General features: G+C 48.7%; 1 protein-coding gene across 1 annotated transcript in view; it reads right to left on the bottom strand.

The window, feature by feature from the left end:
- LOC146365069 (nucleolar protein 4-like) overlaps positions 1-13,797 on the bottom strand; it is a 102,692-nt gene extending 88,895 nt beyond the window's left edge. Inside the window, exon 1 of the mRNA XM_084917880.1 lies at positions 12,793-13,797. Within this exon, the coding sequence (XP_084774006.1) occupies positions 12,793-13,152 (360 nt within the window). The 5' untranslated portion in view covers positions 13,153-13,797. The remainder of the gene's footprint in view (positions 1-12,792) is intronic.
- Positions 13,798-17,947: the final 4,150 nt, after the last annotated feature.

Below are 17,947 nucleotides of genomic sequence, written 5' to 3'. Positions count from 1 at the left end.
TGAATGAAAGGAAACCGTCTGCCGCTCTGCAGTCCACTGAGACGTGACGGTGCACCAGGCGAAGCGTCCACAGGACATTTAAAGGTTTCTGCCTCGAGGTGCTTCAGTATGAACCAGAACACCTGATACTCGCGTGATCAACACGTGAAGCTGCTACCTATTTAAAACCCCTCCCACCAGCTGCCACTGCCCAATCCTGACCGAGCAGTGCCTCACCCTGCCGTCTCTCCAAACCACAACCTAGCGGAGTCCGAGCAGCTCGAAGAAGCAGACGACGTCTGAGTTCTACAAACAAGCGTATTTAAGCCCTCGAGGGGGAGGGAGGTGGTCGCTGACCCACCGCTGATCATGTGAGTCGTCACGTGAGCCAAGGTGCGAACAAAGTGTGGGTCATCAGCACCAGAGCTTAACACCGAGGGTGAAAACACTGTGATAGACCTGATAAGTAAGGTGGGGACGGCCACTTTTAAGAGCTTTCTTTGCATGTGTGTGTTCCTTTTCGACTCTCCGCTATTTGTTTTTAGGACTGATGAAGCTTCTGGGATGATCTTCACAAACTTAGGGAAGTCAAGTTTCCTCCTTTTTCAAGCTCCTCAGACTATTGTGACTGTGAACCTACACAGATGTGGATCTGACAGAGTGTTTGTCCCTAAATGTGATCGTGTACCTTTGTTACTTAACCAAAAGTGCGCCTGAAACAGAGACGCCAAGGTCCAAACAGGACTGTAAGAAGCTCCTCGCTAATAAAAGTGCAAACTAAGCTGTGACTGCTAATGAGGAGCGGAGTGGTCTCTAACGTGAAGCGTTATGTTTGAATCAAAGCAGTGAGACACAGGCAGCACCTGACAAACAGCCATGTACGGCCTGATGAGAGCGCCACGCTTCCACATGTGTGACCAGAGCGCCGACAGTCTGTGAGAAAGGTGTGAACACACCGGGCTCTGCACCGCGGGTTTAACGCAGGCTAAAAACAGCTCGGCTCATTCAAAGGAAAAGCAAACGAAGCTTTCATTAACTGCATCTGTCACGCTGCTCCTTAGACAACAAACAGCGCTGCTGCTGTTTGTTGGTTAATTAACCTCCAACCCGGCAGCAAAAATAGAAGCTTCACCTGCTATCACGGAAACCTCGCCCACCACACTTCTTTTAGACTTCAAACTTCTGCTCAGCACAGCCTCTCGCCTGCTTCTGCTCACGTCACCGTTTCCCCAGAGTGGACAGAGCAACACGCTGATGAGGAAGACGGCCTCTGAAGCTCCACGGGAAAAAGAAGAAGTGTTTCTGCTGTAATCCAAGAGATTTATTAGGTGCGTGTGTGTGAAATCTTCATAATGAGGCATAATCATCAGGACCTCTCAGTCCTGTTAGAGTCCAGACCCATCTCAGTCTTTCCATGTTCTGTGCAATATTTTTGGCTCATGTGCAATTATTTTGGTCCCAGTCTGTTTCAATGTTTCCTACACATACACCATGTATATAGTTCCACTCATATATGTATACATATACACTGTTTTTTATTTTATTCTATTTATTTAATTATTTATTTATTTTCCGCCTTCGTTGTATATTGGTTTCTCTTCTTCTTACTTTAGCACCTTTGTGGTTCAGCTACCCAATTTCGCTGTGCAAGAAACTGCACAATGACAATAAAAAGCTCTAAGTCTCTCTAAGTCTCAAAACCTGCCAGGCAACCAAGAGCGCTGCTGCCCCAGTTCAATAACTGACCTTTCTGATTATCACGGCGCTCTCAGAGTCACAAACCTGTTAAATAAGCATTACATGTAGAAGAGGTTCAAACCTGTCTTTGACATTAATCTTCTATTTTGGATTCCATATCACTCAGCCAGATGCTGCTAATCAGTGCTCAGTAACATCCAATCAAAACCCTAGAATTTCACTGCACACCAAAATGAAGCTCCGCCTCCTCAGACGCTCTGTTAGTACAGTGACCTCACATGATATTGGTCACATGATGTCATTAAAAATGCTCCAGAAGACTCCAACAGCACAAACACGGTCCAGAGGTCCAGCTCAGGTGAAGCTAGCAGCTACATCCACCTGTCAGTCAAAGAGGCCACGCCCCTAATAATGAAAATAGGTGAGTTATAGAAGCATTGTGCCCATGTATGATCCACAGAGACCAATCAGTTTGTGTATACATGTTTATTTTAACATGGGAGTCTATGGGACTCACTGCTGCCTCTGCTGGACATCAGAGGAACTGCAGGTTGGAGGTTCTGACGCATCAACATGTTTTGATTCAACTTCGAGGACTTGCTGACATTTACAGTGCACAACAGAAAGGACTGCATACATGTATGTCACGTGTTTCCTGTCAGCCATTTTTAAACATCATTGTTACGGTTCAACACAATGACGACGGCCGTCAGATCAACACGAGAGGAGAGGATTACTGTGACGATGATGAGCCAGAGAACGGTGATGCAGACACGAGCACGCAACAACACACTGCTGCTCTGAGGAGCACTGAGCTAATTATCCAGCAGCGCTGGCAGCAGGGCAGGGAAGGGGCACAGAGGAGGAGGAGGAGGAAGGAGGTGAGGAGGAGGCGAGCATGGGGGGCGGGCATCTGTGGGGAGGCTGAAAATGGAAGAGAAGGCATACTGGAGAGAGGTATGTTTTTTTAAAGGGGGGAGGAAGATGTGATAATGAGAAGGCCGCTGTCCCACAAGAACACCTCCCTCCTCTTCCTCCTCCTCCTCCTCCCGCCTGCTCTAAAGCAGGAAAACCTTCCAGAAAACAAAAGATTCTCCAACAGCTCCACCTGAACACGGAGAAGACATGAGTGCAAAGAAAAACCGATCCGTGGTTTAAACCAAAGCAAGAAGCATCGAAGCATCGCGCTTCCTGCAAATAAACCCAGAACAAACCACTGTGCTGGGTTTGTTTCAGAACAGTTATAATGATGTTTAAGACAGTATATATTCATCATATAACACTTTATAAAACAGCCGTGAACGAGGGCGTAATTCCCCTGTAATTAAACAGAATGTCAGGTGTTTGATTTGAAATGACACTTGAATTATAATTCAGCAACAGCAGACTGCTGTTGCTGAATTATAATTCAAGTGTCATTATTTCTTTGTTCAACAGCAGACTGCTGTTGAACAAAGAAATAATGACACTGTAAGCAAATCAAAGTTCAGATTAATCTGTCCTTTGTACATCTTTGTATCATGTTCACTATGCTGCTGTGCACGATCGACGTTGTGTTCTACATCATCTGCAGGTCTATAATGCTCCATAACCCGCCTGTGAACTGCAGCCTGCCTGTGAATATAGTTACTTTGTAACTTCACAGAAATATGCTGAAGTTTCATTTAAGTACCGAGGCTGTATTATAACGAGTTAGCAGAAATGAATAAAATAATGTGCTGCAGTGCGTACGGTATTGTACTCGGCACAGGCACGCGTAACGAGCAGCTGGTTTGCCATCCCAACGTGTTTCTGGATCCATGAACAGGCCGGCTTCCTTCACTGTGACAGCGTGGGAAGAGAGTCCCAGCCATCCATTGGTCGCGCCATCCTTCACTCGTGTCAACAACAGCAGAAGGCAGAGCACGAAGCAGAGTCGCTGGTGTCACAGTAAAAGCTTCAGAGAGATCAGGGTACATGTTTTTAGATTAGATCCTCCTGGCAGCGCTTTAAAGATTAGCATAAGAGGAGACGCAGCCCGGATTCGATGGGCCTCGAAGGCTGAAGGAAACCCAGACGACGGGATGACCCGAGCGCCGCCTGCACCTGACCCACCGCCACGGTTCATGAGCAAACACGGCAGAGGGAGAGCCCGACACCCACAAACACACCGCTCACACCTATCAGAGCGCTACACTCAGCCTTCACACATGAACAGGTGCTGCTGTGTAAGTGCAGACACACACGCGCGCGCGCACACACACACGCACACACGCGCGCGCACACACACACGCACACACACACACGCACACACACACACGCACACACACACACACACTGACGTACTGAAGGTCGGTTAGAAGCATTAACCTGTTATTTCATGTGTTCATACACACAGTGTGCGACCATACTCTGCAGCAGCTGTGCCACAAGCACAAACACACAGTAAACAGTTACAGTTACAGTTTGCAGGCCGTGCAGCTTCTCTCTGCTGATTTTAATCAGTTTCCACCTCTTCGGTGAATCGACCATGACGGCGCTCTGATACTCGTGATGAAATGAGCGACACCAGGAGCATGATGGGAAAACCACCTGAAACGTGAGCTGCTGTCCTGCTCCGAGGCAGAGTAATTTCATCTCCACAAGCATGACGGAGACCGTCGGGGCCAAACACGATCGTATTGGAGCCGTCGCCTCGTCACAGTCACGCCGACCGAGCTGACAGCACGTCTCTGCTGCTTCCACACAAAGAGCCCACACGTGATTTTAGTTTGTCTGAAACATGACCACACCTGCATCTTCCTCGTGCAGTAATGGGGCTGTAGCTTCGGCGTGATGACGCACAGCAGCTCCACCCGTTGGTTAACACAGACTCAAACCAGCTGCATTTGCAAAGACTGGAACTGCGTTTAGAAGCGCAGCCCTCCTCGTTCGCCGTGTGCCGTGTTCACACGAACACGTGTGAGCTGACTCAAAGCAGACTTTACTGCAGTTAGTCTGGGAGCCGTCCAACCAGCACACTCGGTTCTTTGACTGACGGCTCACGTTAATGATGCCTGGTGGCTGCTGTTAACATGGCCGCCTGCCTTTCAGGTGGTGGTGGTGGTGGGTGGGGGGGGACAAGAGGGAGGAGAAGGTCAGCAGGAGGAGGAGGAATGAAGGTGGAAATTGAAGCCTTGCAGTCTAATTAAGACTGGTGTTAATTTCTTTTCACCATCGCCAAAGGAGACGTTCACCATAGCAACAGGAGAACAGGGAGGGGGAGGTGAGCCGAGCGTGCTCAGTGAAGGTAACGGAGCGAGGATCCACGTGGAGGTTCTCAGCAGCTCTGCTCCTCTCTGAGGGAGCGCAGAACCTCAACGCTCGGACGCACACGGCAACGTCGCTCCTCCTGTGAAGACATCACCCCGCTTCCAGGCCGAGCGCCTCCTCGCTCGATGGAGCCGTGGGCTTCCTGGCGCTCTGATCAGCTGTGTGCACACGCAGCACAATCCCAGTGTGAACGCTCGTCTCTGTCCACGGAGGACCGTCATCCTCCGCCCTCCCTCTGCTAGCCTTAGCCTGACCGCAGCTGTGCAGCTAACGACCACGATGCTCGTGGTTACCAGCTCTCGACTTCACGACCCTCCAAACGTTTCCATCCAGCCCCGCCCCGAGTTCTGTGTTTGTACTGATATATAAGGAATGATGTACGTGGCTTCTAAGTATCCCGTTACTCTGACCTTTGACCTCACTCTTACATGTGCCTTTCTTTCACACATGAACCCAAAATGAGTATTAATGACTGAATCTAACGTTATAACAGTGACGCAGGTTTCGTGTCATGTTTGAACAGAAGCTGCACTTTGCTTGTTTTACTGCAAACAAAGACGAAAGAAAACGCAACGACTGTAACAGCAGAGCGCCGCGCCGTGACGGCGAGCGGCTGCTTTGAGTTTGGCTGTGGGATCAGCTGAAGGCAGGAGGTGAGAGAACTGCATCGAATTCTTTCTTCAACGCTTAATTTCAGGCTCATTTTTCTCATATTAAACAAAGTGGAAGAAGAAAGTTTATTCTAGTTTTAATTGGTGGAAGGTGCACGGCAGGTGACCGCGCTCCTAATGTTAAACACAGCGAGCTGTATTTACCGAGAAATCTTTGAAGGCATGGCAACCAGCTAAATTCAGCCTCACCAATTAAGACTTTGAGCTCAATCTGTTGGAAGAAATTACGTTCTCTTTGTCTCACATCCAACCAATTAAAGTGTTTTAGTGTTTGGAAAGTTTGTTTCTTCTGCTTTATTTCACTTCAGGTGATAAAAAAAGAGACGCGCAGAGAGAACAAAGATATTTGTGTCTTTGTGTGTTTAAAACCTTTCATCTCTGATGTACTGATTCATACAAGCTTCAGTTCAGCTTCAATAAAATCAAGAAACACCTGATGCCATCGATTCAACGCGATTCATCTGGTTTCTCATTAAGCTGTGAGAACGAACGTAACCCTGAAGGTCACCGGTGACTGTGAGGAGGTCAAAAACACACTAAATCCACTCGTTTACATTCAATTCTTCCAAAGAGCCTAAAACAGATGTTTGTCTCCGTTTCCAGCAGAGCGCCTCCACCTTTACTCCAATCATGAGCCTGACAGCACACACACACACACACACACACACACACGCACACACACACACACACACACACACACACACACGCACACACACGCACGCACGCACACACACACACGCACACACACACACACGCACACACACACACACACACACACGCACACACACACACACACACACACACGCACGCACGCACACACACACACGCACACACACACACACACGCACACACACACACACACACGCACACACGCACACACGCACACACGCACACACGCGCACACACGCACACACGCACACACACGCGCACACGCACACACGCACACACGCACACACACCTGGGTTCCTCACTGATTCGGTTCATTTTGACTCCAATATTATAATTCTGATCATTTATCTGTAAATATCCATATTTTATGTCTGTGTATAAAAACAAAGCTGACACTGAGGCCTTTGTGTCAAAGTAACTGAGGTTAAAACATGAAGCAGATTTTCCTGTTCTGGCTTTTTATAGCCGATAACCTTCAAAATATTCTGCATTCGATCACAAACGGAAGCAAACCATGAATGAACATGTTTTTGAAATAGTTTCTGACAAAATACTGATTCAGGATTCAATCAATTTCGCTTTATTCAAACACACACTCACACACACACACACACTCACACACACACACACACACTCACACACAAGCTTCTCGTCACAGCTTTAATGTGTAATGTTCCTCTGATGTTTCCTAACTCGGCGTGAATCATCAGCACAGGGACCCGTTCGAGACCAGTGTTGTAAGCTCGCCGGACTCCGGCTGCTTCTCTGATTTATGGAAAACTTTTAAACAAGAACAGCAGGTCAGAGGCTGAGCAACGTTTTCCCACCGTGAGCGCTTCATCTGTTCACAGAGTCGCCGCTTAACCGTTCGTGCTCGAAACAGGCCGACGTCTGCTGCTCCAGCTGGAGACAGCCGACAGAGGGGGAAGTAGTCATCACATGGGCCTGACACCAGAGCAAAGATAGCAGCTATCATTAGTCTACGAACCACTCAGTGTTTCCTGGGGCCTCCGAGTGCTTCAGTACCACACAAACAGAGTTTACTGTCACCAGCAGCAAAAACACAAACAAGCTTCACTCACCTTAAAATGTTTTTTAAAAAATACACTTTTTTACATTATTACCCCCCAGCCAAGCAACGCCACATCTCATCTCTGATGGAGATGACCCAGCATAGAGAAGTCGTCCCGCTGGTGCTCAGAAAACACCCTGAAGCTGAACGTTGTTCAGATCTCCACACAGTGCAGTAGAGACGTGTCAGCCAGGACAGCCCGACAACATCCAGAGCCTTCACCACGCCCCAGCGATGGGCGAGTCGTCCCCCTCGTCCCCAGACTCTGCTTCCATTACAGGAAGTGTGGAAGTGAAATCTGATGGCTGCATTCTCCATCGTGGAAACAAAGCCTGAAGTCACAGTGCTGATTATACTCACACGTGTATGCAGTCAGTGTTTTACCTCAATCAGACTCCTGCGTGATCCTCAGGGTGACTGTGTCCAACCAAAGACCCCAGCTGGGATAATTAAGCTCAAACTTCTCTGTTCAGCTCATTGAAACTTTTTTTTCCTGCCAGCAGAAGCTGAACGCTCAGAGTTTCAGCAGGGTGATAAAAACAGCTACTGTAGTCCTGGTTCTGCTCTGGAGACCCTCTGTGAGCTCGAGGGTCAGAACCTGCAGCAGGTTCATGAGCCGTTACAGCGAGCAGGACCAGGACCGCCAGCCGAGGCTTCCATGTCGCCCGCCTGTCATCACACCCCGTCAGCCTTTCACAGCTGAGGGGTAAAACCCGAGTAACAGAGGAGGAGGAAGAGGAAAGCAGGCGGAGGACCGTCACACCGTCACATGGATTAGTTATGATGTGAAGCATTTCCATTTGCTGGCTGACACGGGAGTATTCGTCCATCTGAGGCTCAGACTTTGCTGTGACGGTTAGGAAGCGCGTTTCCAAACGCCGTCGCAGCTGTCAGCAATAATTCGCTGCAACGTGAGAGCAGCAGCTGTGCTACAGTCAGTGTTTGACTCATTCACCTGTGTGTGACTCAGTCCACCTGCACGCACACACACCACCTGTGAGTCAGTGTGTGTGTGATCAGCTGTTGATCCGCTCGGGTCATTGCCCGCTCAGCGTGACGCCGTCAGACAGGAAGCTGCTCATTCGAGGTGGCGGTGAGATCCTGTTTAGTGTTTGTCAGCTGGCTCAGCAGGTAGCAGACGACACAGAAACAGTCGGTCAGCGCGAGGACAACACAAACAGAAACAAATATCACAGAGCGATCAGAGCAACAGCGGGACGCCGCTACTGGGCGTGAGCAAGGAGAGCAAAGCCTGTATATGAACGATGAACACAGCCTCACCGGCAGAGTCGTGGTCGTTACCATCGTATTAATTTGACACCCTGACCACGATAAAGTCACCTAAATCATCTTCATTCATCATTCTGAGGCTGAAGGTCAGCAGGTCGTCTTCACTATGATAATATTAAAGAGGCGGACGGCGTGACATCAGTGACGCCAACTCCTCAGTAAGGAAAATTGCTATTGGCTGTCCCAAAAGTCGTTAGAAGTCACTAAATGACGTCAAAAAGTAACAGTAAGAGAAGAACTGACCGTGTTACAGTCAGGACGGAGCAGCGGCTTCGTGTAGGTGTGAACATCTCCTGCTCTGACAGCAGCTGGGGGCGACTGCTGCGTGAGGACGATCCGCCGCCTGGGAGCGCTTTGGCACGGGCGAGGTGCCCACGGCAGCACCGCTGCTTGTTGAGAATAAGACGATACGTGCTTTCACGACAAAAAGTCGTCATAAGTCTCCAATAACACCTGAAAAAGTCGCCAGATTTGTCGCTAGTCGCTTTTTTGAGAAAAAGTTGGTAAGGAGGTCTGAAAACTCGCTAAATATAGCAATAAAGTGGCTAAGTTGGACACTGCGTGACGTTAGCAGAGCACTAACCTCAGCATCACGTCCTCGCGTGAGCTCAGTTGGGTAAAACATGTCGATCACGAGTATTTCAGATTAAAGTGAAACAGACTCAGGGTCAGTGGACTTTAGGGATGATTATGATTTACGAATATTTGAATAATTATTAAATAATAATAAAACTGTTTCTTTGTAAAGTCGTCTTTCAGCTCAGAAAATCAGCCAAACTCAGAAACAATAATCAGATAAAACCTCCGCCACATTTATTAGACCTTCTATCTTCGGGGAAATGTCAAACGTAAGCTTCACTCAGGTGTTGCAGGTGAAGTCCCAGCGTGTCACGCTCTGCGCTCACATCGCCGTTCATGCATCTGGATTTCTGTAATTCGTTTAAGATTCTGCTTTTACCGTCAGAGCTCTGCGTGGACAAATATCAGCATACAGCACATTTCTTACAGCCGTACAGCAGGTGCCTGAGGTCATGTGATCAGAGCCTGCTCGGCGTGCATGAGGCTGAAACCTAAAGGAGACTGAGCTTCTCCACGGGGTCTGTGGACCTGTGGTCTTTCTGTTTGTAGCAGGAGGTTAGCTAACTGGTTTCCAATAACACATCACGTTGTGACCGGAGGATCTCCAAAAACACTAAACCAGCTCCAACTGTGGACGCAAACGAGGGTGGAAAACCGAACAGCAGCAACGTTTGGAGGGTCAAACATGTGGATAGATGTGATTTCTAATTACCCATCCTGTCTTCCTTCTCTCACCCCAACCAATCACAGCAGATGGCCCCGCCCCTCCCTGATCCTGGTTCTGCCGGAGGTTTCTTCCTGTTAAAAAGGAGTTTTTCCTTCCCACTGTCGCCAAAGTGCTGCTCATAGGGGGTCATGTGATTGTTGGGTTTTTCTCTGTATCTATTATTGTAGGATCTACAGCTGCCTGTTGTTGTGATTTATAAATAAAATTGAGTTTAATTATTTGACAGAATTTTTCATCCGTCCGGTCTCACATGTACTGAGATAAACACACAAGATACAATTTTCCATTTTAAGAAGGCAAGAAGTTGGAGGGGTTGTTGGTGGACTTAGTTATCCACTCACACCAGAGACACACACTGAGTTTAGCATCACGTTAATTAAACTTTGAGATATCGACCCGGTCAGGGTTAACAATGAGCAAAACCCCAAACAGGAAAGCTTCCCGGATGGAGGTCTCTGACAGTTCCCCTCCTCGTCTTCCCTGTTCAGTGTCACTGGTGGTAGCATGAGGCCATACCTGGCCCCTGCAGAGGTTCCACAGGTAATCCAGCTCCTCCTGGATCAGTAAGGTTTGCTGTGTCTCCCAGCAAAGTCTCAGGAACATGGAGGAGAAACTCTGAGAGCTGAACAGGGCCGTAGAAGGCCTTAACCCATCAGCAGGGCCAGTATCGGCTGCTTTGTGGCAGGAGGACGAGGATAAGCGCTGGAAAAGCTCCACAGGACACTGGTGTGAATGTCTCTGAGCAAACAGATAGAGGCTTCATCAGGGGGGCCTGAGGGCCCGACGTGGACTCACTGCCCAGTGTTGGGGTTTGCCATAGAATACCAGAACTGTGCTTTTTACAGATGACAGCAGGTTCACCTGAGCACATGTGTGCTCTGGGGAGGCATACCCATGGAGAGACGCACAGACCTGTACAGGCTAGGCACCAGCACCCTGACTGGCCTCAGGCATCAGGATGAAATGCTTGGAGGTTGTCACACTGTGACAGGTTCCTCCTGCTGCATGACGATGCCCACGAACAGAGCTGATACTGTGCAGTAACATCAATGATGCCACAGTGTCACAAAGTGTGAAAAATAAATCTAAATCAAGTTTGGAATGAAAACTTTACTATGTCGCTAAAGAGTTTCTATTGAATATCAATAAATTATTATTAGATAAATTATGCTTTTACTCCTGGATGATCCCAAAAAATACATCTGATATCAGCCCAGAGTCACTGACACATCAGAAGATCCACGGCGACGTTGTAACATCGGGACAAAGAGCGGGAACGATGAGGGCGGAGCGTCAGGAGGGAGCGCCTTCCACAGTCTTCCACAGATAGTTGTTATATCAGGCTGCCCGTGGTTTCAGTGAGGATTGATCTGTGCATCACTGTAGGGTCTACCTTACAATATAAGGCGACGGTTGTTGTGATTGAATTGAAGTGCTTACTGTTACTCCACGTGACAAACAAAGATCTATTCAGGCTTTTGTGGATTAAACACACTTAAATAAAATACAGATTGCATATTTTCCATCACATTCCCGGTGAAAACCCAAACCTCGCTGGTGGGCATGTTTTATATGCAGCATGTGTTTTTTACAAACCACGAAACGTCATAAACGTGTGAAGATGAGCTCATTAATCTTCCCACAGGACGTCCACGCGGGTGCAACGCTTGACTTCAGGGTTTGATTTTCAGCGTCAGTGACTGAGAGAGCTGCAGCTGACCGGACGTGCCCGTTATCCACCTCACCTGAGCTTAGACCGAGCCGCTCAGAAAAATATGGACTGCGTTAAATTAGCAGGTGATGGCGGGGAGGTTCAGGGCTTTAAATGAACCCTTCTCTCCTGCAGTGTCTTCTCAATCGTGAACTTTGAATTATTGTGGAAATTAGCTCAACTAAAAGAAAAACTTGAGAAGATATCCATGAATTTGAAATCTTATTTATGTTTCAAACAGTCGAAAACTTCATAAAACGACCCGTCAGTCAGTTATGATGTTTGTTACAGTCGATGCAGCGACTGTTTGTAGCATCCACATGTTCAGAGTTCAGGTGTGGAATCATTATGGGGTGTAATGTAAACACTAGCAGTGAAACAGGTTTAGAAAATGATCCAGTTCAAAGGTAGCAGACGTTTCCACTCCACGGCTCTGTGCACCTGCTCAGGTGTTTGTTGTGAAGAGAAGTGATTATATTATATTACAGCGTTTTAGCCTATTTCAGCTTTATTAGGCATCCGCACACGCACATGCACACACAGACACACACACACACAGAAAAGGCCTCAATCATCTGAACATCCAATCAGGAGACTAATGAGATTAATCTGACTAATGAACGCCTCGCGGGCACGTTCACCAGCATCAGCTAATAATCATCAGTGTGACGTCCAGATAAATTCAAACTTTTCACATTTAGAGCACAAATCAGGTTTAAAGACAAACATTTACACTGTGAACAGGAAACGTGAGGTTTGTATGTGGAAATAAAAAAGATGCGCAGGATTCATTATAAAGAGAAATCACAAACAGCATCGTGTGCTGGCGTGACTGCGTGTGCACCTCCTCAAACATCATCATCATCATCACCTCCTCTCACCTTTACTGTTTTGTTTTTTTAATAAAAACACATCTACCCCTGAATATGTCCTGTATAAATAAAGTTTCGGTAGTTTGAATAGTTCTGCTGGTTTTACTTTGAAAATGAGCTCAGGTGGAACAGGTGGCACTGAGCCAGGTGAAGTGCAGCTTCACTCTCACTTCCTAATTCACACACACACACACACACACACAGCTGTGGGAGAAAGAGGAACCGTCACTAACCGTCGCCGCCTTGATGGGCACGTAGAGCACCGGGCCGCCCGCGGAGCCGCCCTTGGCGTCGGGCAGCGTCCTGACCTGGAAGCCTTTGGATTTGACCCAGAACTTGAACTTGGCGTTGATGTGATTTCCGCTCTTCTCGTGCAGGAACAGCGCGTGGCTGTTCTCCTCGTCCCCCTGCAGCAGCGTCTGCAGGATCTTGTTGTACTTGCGGCGGGTCACGGTCTTCGTCTTACCGGAGTCTCCGTACGTGCGCAGGCACCAGTCCTGGAACTCCTCCGCGGGAGCCCCGGGGGCCCGGGCCCGCTGTAGGGCGGGGGCCGTCACCGTGTCCCCCGCGCTCCCGGCTGTCCTGGTTGCCATGATAACCGGTTGGGACGGGAGGGAGAGCCGCTCCGCTCTGCCGTGCGCGAATCCGCTCACCGTCCGGGTCTGATGGATCCACCGGACACGCGGCGGCTCCCTGCCTCCGCGCCGGGGGGAGAAACGAGTCCGGACCCGGTGAGATCAAACACTGCCGACACTGGGCAGCTGACAACGGGCAGAGCCGCTAACCGTGTCCGACAGGAGAGCACGCCTCCTCCGTTTTTAAATTGCCGTCTGAAAAAAAAGCCTCCCCTCTCCCTCTCCTGCTCCTCCTCCTCCGATGTTGCTGCAGAAACACGAGTGAGCGCCTCTGGGATGTCCAGGAGAGGAGACGGAGCTCCTGCTCCGGTGTGGGGGGGCGGGGGTGACCCGCGCGCTCCTCAGACACACCTGTTACAGCGCGGAGCAGTCGGTCACCTCCTCCTGCTCCTCCTGCTGTGAGCTCCGCTGTCGGTCAGGAGGCTGCGGGCTTTCGGCTGTTCATCACCGTCGATGTGGACCTCCTCCTGACCGGACACCTGTTTGATTCCTGCTTCTCCTCTGCTCCTGCAACACAGCCAGCCCTCCACCCAGCGGCTGCAGAGCGGAGGGGCGCGTGGGGCCGTCCTGAGTGCGCGGAAAGCAGGAAGCGTCAAATATGAGCAAATCAGTACTTCCTGCCCACCAGAGCAGCGGCAGACAGGTGAACGCGACGTGACGTCATTAAAAGCTTCACCAGTTCACGTCTCTTAAAAAAAATCCGCCGTGAGTTTCACGGCGTGCACGAGTCACGTGACCCAAAGAAAACAAACTGCACTTTAGGTGAAGACTAAAACCTTTATTCACAGTTAGTGTGCGTGTGAGCTCGTCTACGACACACACACACACACACACACAGCAGTAACCTGCTAATCTGAACGCTGCTGTATGAACCACTATAGTAGATCAAACAGACTGTAAATAAAAGATGGAAACCACCACTATGACATCACCCATGGCTCACATCCAAATAAAATCCGTCAGCCTGAGTCTGCTGTTTTCAGGGTTTTATGTTTTAGACTTTGAGTCTTTTATATTTACTTTTCTCACCTTCGTGTATTTCCTGTGTTTTTATCCTCACTTCCAGGTGTTTGTACTCTCAGCAGGGCTCTAGAGTGCAGCCAATCTAGTCGCAAATGCGACCAAATTTTTCAGTGGTGCAACTAAAAAAGATCCTTGGTCCAACTGTTCCAGTAATAATGTCAGTGACAGTGTCCCAATCAGAGATAGTCAGGGGTGGGACCTCTGTGATTGGCCGTGGTCCTTTGTGTGTATTTGAAGTGCAGGCGGATAGAGGTGAGTAGCTTGAATAAAGCGATATCGATTCATTAAATCCTGAATCTTTTAAATATAAATGTATTTTGCCAGAAACGCCAGAATCTCAGGTTAAAGCTCTCAAAACTGTTTCAACAACCACCAAACAGCAAATGAGAGCAGGTAACGGACTCCACACAAAGACGTAAACACAGAGCGGACCGACGCGTCAGAATCAGCGTTCTCTTTCTCGGCTTTCTCACCCGACGGCCCGCACACGGACACGCCGTCGGGGCTGAAAGCCGACAGCTCGCTGACTCTGATGCGTCAGCGGGGCCGCGCTTTGCGTTTACGTCTTTTTTGCGCTCGATTCTGAGCTGCAGGATTTATCTCTCTCCACCCAAAATTCATTCACCAGCAGCAAAAGAAGATCCAAACTACACTTCACGTTTGATAAACATCGTCATGAATTCACCCTGATAAAATCACACTGGAGTTCGACACCTGTGGATTATAGAAATCAGTGATGATGCCCAGCCCGGGTGAGCAGCCTAGGCCCCACAGAGTGGATGTAGCTGTGGGTAATGAGAAAAGATGAAAAGAACGATTGATGACTTTTTCTTGGCCTGATCTGTCTGAAGTTCACAGCCAGCTCTGACACGGAGCCATCAACCTCTGAGCGCTGAAAAAGCAGCAGTGTATCCAGAAACACATTATATGCTGCGATAAATGCCCACGTGTCCACTCTGCCCGCTGCCTTTCAGCAGCAAACAGGTCGTCAGAGGAGCCGATGTGATGATTAAGTTTAACATTGTCTACAGTATTACCAAAGAGAGCCAACGCACTTTGAGCACAAGCAGTTTTTCAGTAACTTCTCTTTCTTGTAACTGAGCTCCAAATAAAGAACTTTGTGTTGACAGATTGTTAGTTAATCATTTACAAATCAATAGCGTCTGTATGGACGGCAGCTTTCCCCCCAAAAGTGTGCATGTAAAAGTGCGGTTGAAAAATTGCACCTCACTTTTGTGCTGGTGCACCTTTTTTTCTTAGGTGCACCAGTGCAACCATGGAATAACGTTAGTCTACTTAGTGACGTCATCGGGTATCTGTCGTTATAGAGCTCCGCCTTCCTTATCTTCCAGGTCTCAGTCTGTGACGTTCGCCTGTTTAGTTATTTCCTGTTTTATTGTGGTAACCTTTGTTTACTTCCCCTCACCTCGCTGTTTGTTTAGCCTCACCTGTGCGTCTCACCTGTGTCCTCTGCTGTCATTACCTGCCGTGTCTGTGTGTTCAGGCTGCTCTGGTTTGTACTCGTGTTTTCAGTGTTCAGTAACGCTGAGTCTAAAGCTCAGGCTGCTCTGAACTCTCACTTTCACAGTTTTTGATGATGATGATGTCACAGAGGGGGCGTGTACTCACTGCTGTTCAAACCTTCTGTTTGTGGGGGGCAGCCAATCAGAACAGAGAACACCAAGTTTCTGACAGAGGAAGAACTGAGGCGTGAGATGACGAAGCCTCAGTTCAGGCTTGTCTAAGCATAAAGACACGGAGATGGTAAAACCACAATGGGACCTCTCTTCATTTAAGCCTTGCTACCACAGAAGAAGACATCGCAGCGCCACGAAACGCCGCCGTCTTCACTTCTTCAGGCCAAACTGCTGGTTTCTCCTGGAGACCTCTCAGGTGGTCTGAGGCCGGGGTTATTTCCTGCTCAGGAACGCCATCGAGCACAGCTGACGATTAAACCAGCAACAAACGGCGTGCTGCTGTTTTCATAGGAAAGTGTGACGGGTTCGTTTTCCTCACGTTCACAAAGAAATCTTCCTGCAAACGGACCCAAAACATCAGCTCAAAGCAACGCCGCTGCTCACTTCTGCATTAAATCCTACATTTATCCCTCTTACAGGCCTTACTCCCTTTAACCTCTAACGTACACGTTAGCACGAGGCACCTCGCTACCTTCCAACAGGCCCCCGTGACCCGTGATGAAAGTGACGCCCCCCCTGCTGTTGTGCACCCGCCTGGGCTGAAGACGCGAGCACACCGCATGTCGGTCTTTAGCACCATTTCAGTGAGTAGGAGCTCAGCGATTCTCAGATGCACAGAGACGGAGACGCAGCAGCTCTCCCTGAAAAAGCTTCATCACAGCTTTGTCTCCTGCTGCTCCCGCACCTGCAGAGGTGAAGAACAAGATACGATTGTAAGAATTAGAGCAATAATATAGAATAGTGAGTTTTTAAAAATACAAACACAAAAATGAATCTGTATGGTAAAGTTGAAGAAAGTGAATAAAAGTCTGGAAAAATAAAGTGTCAGAGCAGAAATAAGGACTTTATTTTGAAAGATGTCGGTATAAAAGCCTGTTTTTCTACAAACAGCTGGTGTTCAGTCCAAACTCGGCCGTTATGTTTGCGTCTCTGTGTTTTGTGGAGGCCCCCGAGTTTCCCCGTAGGAATCAGAGAGAAAAGGAGGAACTCGAGCGGAGGATGAAAATAGCCTTCCACCACGGGAAGTGAAAGTGTGTTTCAAAACATGCCAGTTTGTCCTCCTCCTGTCCGGGAGGCCAAGGCAGGCGGTGGAAGCCAACCGTTGTCTGAGGCGTCGTCGGTGAAATGCGTGAGGAGCTGATCATATGACACAAGCCAAAAGTCACAGATGTGACCCTGCAGCATCCGTCAGCAGCAGAGAGCTTCTCGAGTCATCGCAGCTGAAACAGACGGAACGTTAACGGAGCTAAATCTGTGGAAACCATCACAAATGCGAGGCGTACGCACTTAAGCGTGATTAATGCATCTGATCGATGCAGATCCCAGCATGCACGGTGCGCCTGCAGTACTGTAGCTGGCGGTGGACTTTCATGCTGGGATCTTTCTCTCTGCCTGTCAACTCTAAAAATGTGGCGACAGAAGAAGTGTCGCCATCGTCCAGCGCTGTCATCTCAGGGCGTGACGCATGTATGCAGTCTCCACGCCGCGCACAGCCTGTTGCTCGCTGTCGCTGCAGGAGAGTGCAAGATAACGGTCCCACACGCCTGTGAAGTCAGCATGAGCAGGCTGAGGGGAAGTCGCCTGCGTGACGCCTAGCAAGGCGTGGATCTGACCGTGAAGCTGTAGGCTAACGACTCACCAATCAGAGCCCAGCAGTCAGTGAGCATGTGCATGAAAGTCCTTCAAGTTTTATTCAGTATGAATAAGCTGTGTCCCAAAACGTCAGCTGCATCATCCTGAGGCCACATTTGTAGACCGATTACGTCACAGCGACGTCGACTCCTTCAAATGCGTCCTTCATTTCCCCGAAGGAGGATGGGTCGGGTGTGTCCTTCGTGCCCCACCATATCCCAGAATTCATAGCGCGGCCCAGCCAAACTCCAGTTTCCAACAATGGCGGCAGCTACTAAGTTTTAAAATTACTCTTATTAATCTTTCTGTGTCACAAAATAAACTTTTAACATATTTTCATGCGAGAATGTAGCTGTGTAAACTTCAAATATCTGCTTAGTTTATCAAGACATCGCACAAAA

This window comes from Perissodus microlepis, chromosome 20 (assembly GCF_051167445.1).
Source record: "Perissodus microlepis isolate ML-2025 ecotype Zambia chromosome 20, ASM5116744v1, whole genome shotgun sequence".
NCBI lineage: Eukaryota > Metazoa > Chordata > Actinopteri > Cichliformes > Cichlidae > Perissodus > Perissodus microlepis.
Note: the sequence above shows the minus strand (reverse complement) of the source record. Positions and strands in the feature narration are given on the sequence as shown.